Source organism: Fragaria vesca, linkage group LG2 (genome assembly GCF_000184155.1).
Source record: "Fragaria vesca subsp. vesca linkage group LG2, FraVesHawaii_1.0, whole genome shotgun sequence".
NCBI lineage: Eukaryota > Viridiplantae > Streptophyta > Magnoliopsida > Rosales > Rosaceae > Fragaria > Fragaria vesca.
In genome coordinates, this window is record NC_020492.1 from 6,135,332 (window position 1) to 6,136,912 (window position 1,581).

A 1,581-nucleotide genomic window follows, 5' to 3' on the forward strand; every position below is an offset into this window, starting at 1 on the left:
CACAAAGAATTTTCACCTCGGTTTCAGGCCAACACATATACCCCCACGTGTTCTAATCTGCCTCCACCCCACATATGACGTCTACTTGAAATTTCCTATGAAAAAGAAAGCGGGTCGGATCCAGTTAACGCCCGTACTTGAAATTTGTACTATTCCGTTTCGTACAGCACACCTTCACTTCAAGTTTTCAACTTTGGGGTCGTCACACACGACTCGCCATATCTCTATATATACCCCTCCCGGCTCTCATTTCCCTTTAGCTTCCTTTTGCGTCTTCTTTCCTAGCTAGCTCATTGTCCTCTCGAAACTCAAACAGCATTTCCCAACTCTCCAACAATGGTGAGAGCTCCGTGCTGCGAGAAGATGGGGTTGAAGAAAGGGCCGTGGACTCCCGAAGAGGATCACGTTCTCGTCTCTTACATTCAGCAGTACGGCCATGGCAACTGGAGGGCGCTTCCCAAACTCGCCGGTGAGTTATTGGTTTGCTGATGAGTGATTAGTTACACGGATGTGTGATTGTGGATCTGATGTAGTACTGTTTGAACTGACTCGAGTGCTGGGGCTTTCTTTTTGTAGGGTTGTTGAGGTGTGGGAAGAGTTGCAGGCTCCGGTGGACGAATTATCTGAGGCCGGATATCAAGAGAGGGAATTTTAGCAGGGAGGAAGAGGAGGCCATCATCAATTTGCATCAAATGTTGGGGAATAGGTATGAACTTGTCTTGATCCATCTCTCATGATTCATCAAGTTTCCTTGTTTGTTATTTGGTTTGGTTTTCTTAAGTTCGTGAAGATTGACGAGGTTTTGTTTTTGGGGTAAATGGGGTTTGATTTCATTTTCATGGTTCCCCATGGATGTTTAGTCCATTTGATTTGATTTATCAAGTATTTTAAGCTTATTTAAGTATTTATCACTAAGATAATTTTACTCGAAATTAAACTAATATATTTGGTTCAGTGACATAATGTCATAATGTCATCTGTATAAACGGAAGATCGTGACAGTAGACCGACAGTACATTTTGTGTTGCCGACAGTACATTTTATTTGAGAAAACTGCATTGGAACTGGAAAATAATTAGTCATGACTCATAAGAAACCTTCTCAAAAAAAAAAAAAAAAAAAAAAAAAAATAGTCACAAAGAAAAATCTTGTGCTGCCGACGTTTCTCGATGGATAGTGAGACAGGGTGGGACTGGCCAGATTCCTTCTTCGCATAACTTTCTCATATAGTACTTAGGTTTAAAAACAAAACCAACACGTTTCTCAAGACGTTAAAAACCAGCACACATCCAACATCACACTTTGCTTGGTGCAATATAATCATTCATGTGACAGAAACAAAACAAGTATTTAGTAATCCATATGCATTCTACCTTTCTAACTTATCCTTAATCTGTATTTTGGTCCTTCCTACTTAGAATCCTCAGATGGTCAGACAATTGCAGACAAGTATTGGCCGGTCGCACAGACAATAGAAATAAAAAACGTTTAGGCACACCACTAGAAAAGAAGACTACAACATACAACGACGAGTAGTCCTACCACCGACCAACGAAGACACTAAGGTCGAAGTTACTCCGA

General features: G+C 40.9%; 1 protein-coding gene across 1 annotated transcript in view; it reads left to right on the plus strand.

Moving 5' to 3' along the window:
• Positions 1-258: 258 nt before the first annotated feature.
• The window catches only part of LOC101310363 (myb-related protein Myb4-like), a 2,378-nt gene continuing 1,055 nt past the window's right edge, over positions 259-1,581 (plus strand). Inside the window, exons 1-2 of the mRNA XM_004289891.1 lie at positions 259-469; positions 577-706. Coding sequence (XP_004289939.1) covers positions 337-469; positions 577-706 — 263 coding nt within the window. The 5' untranslated portion in view covers positions 259-336. The remainder of the gene's footprint in view (positions 470-576; positions 707-1,581) is intronic.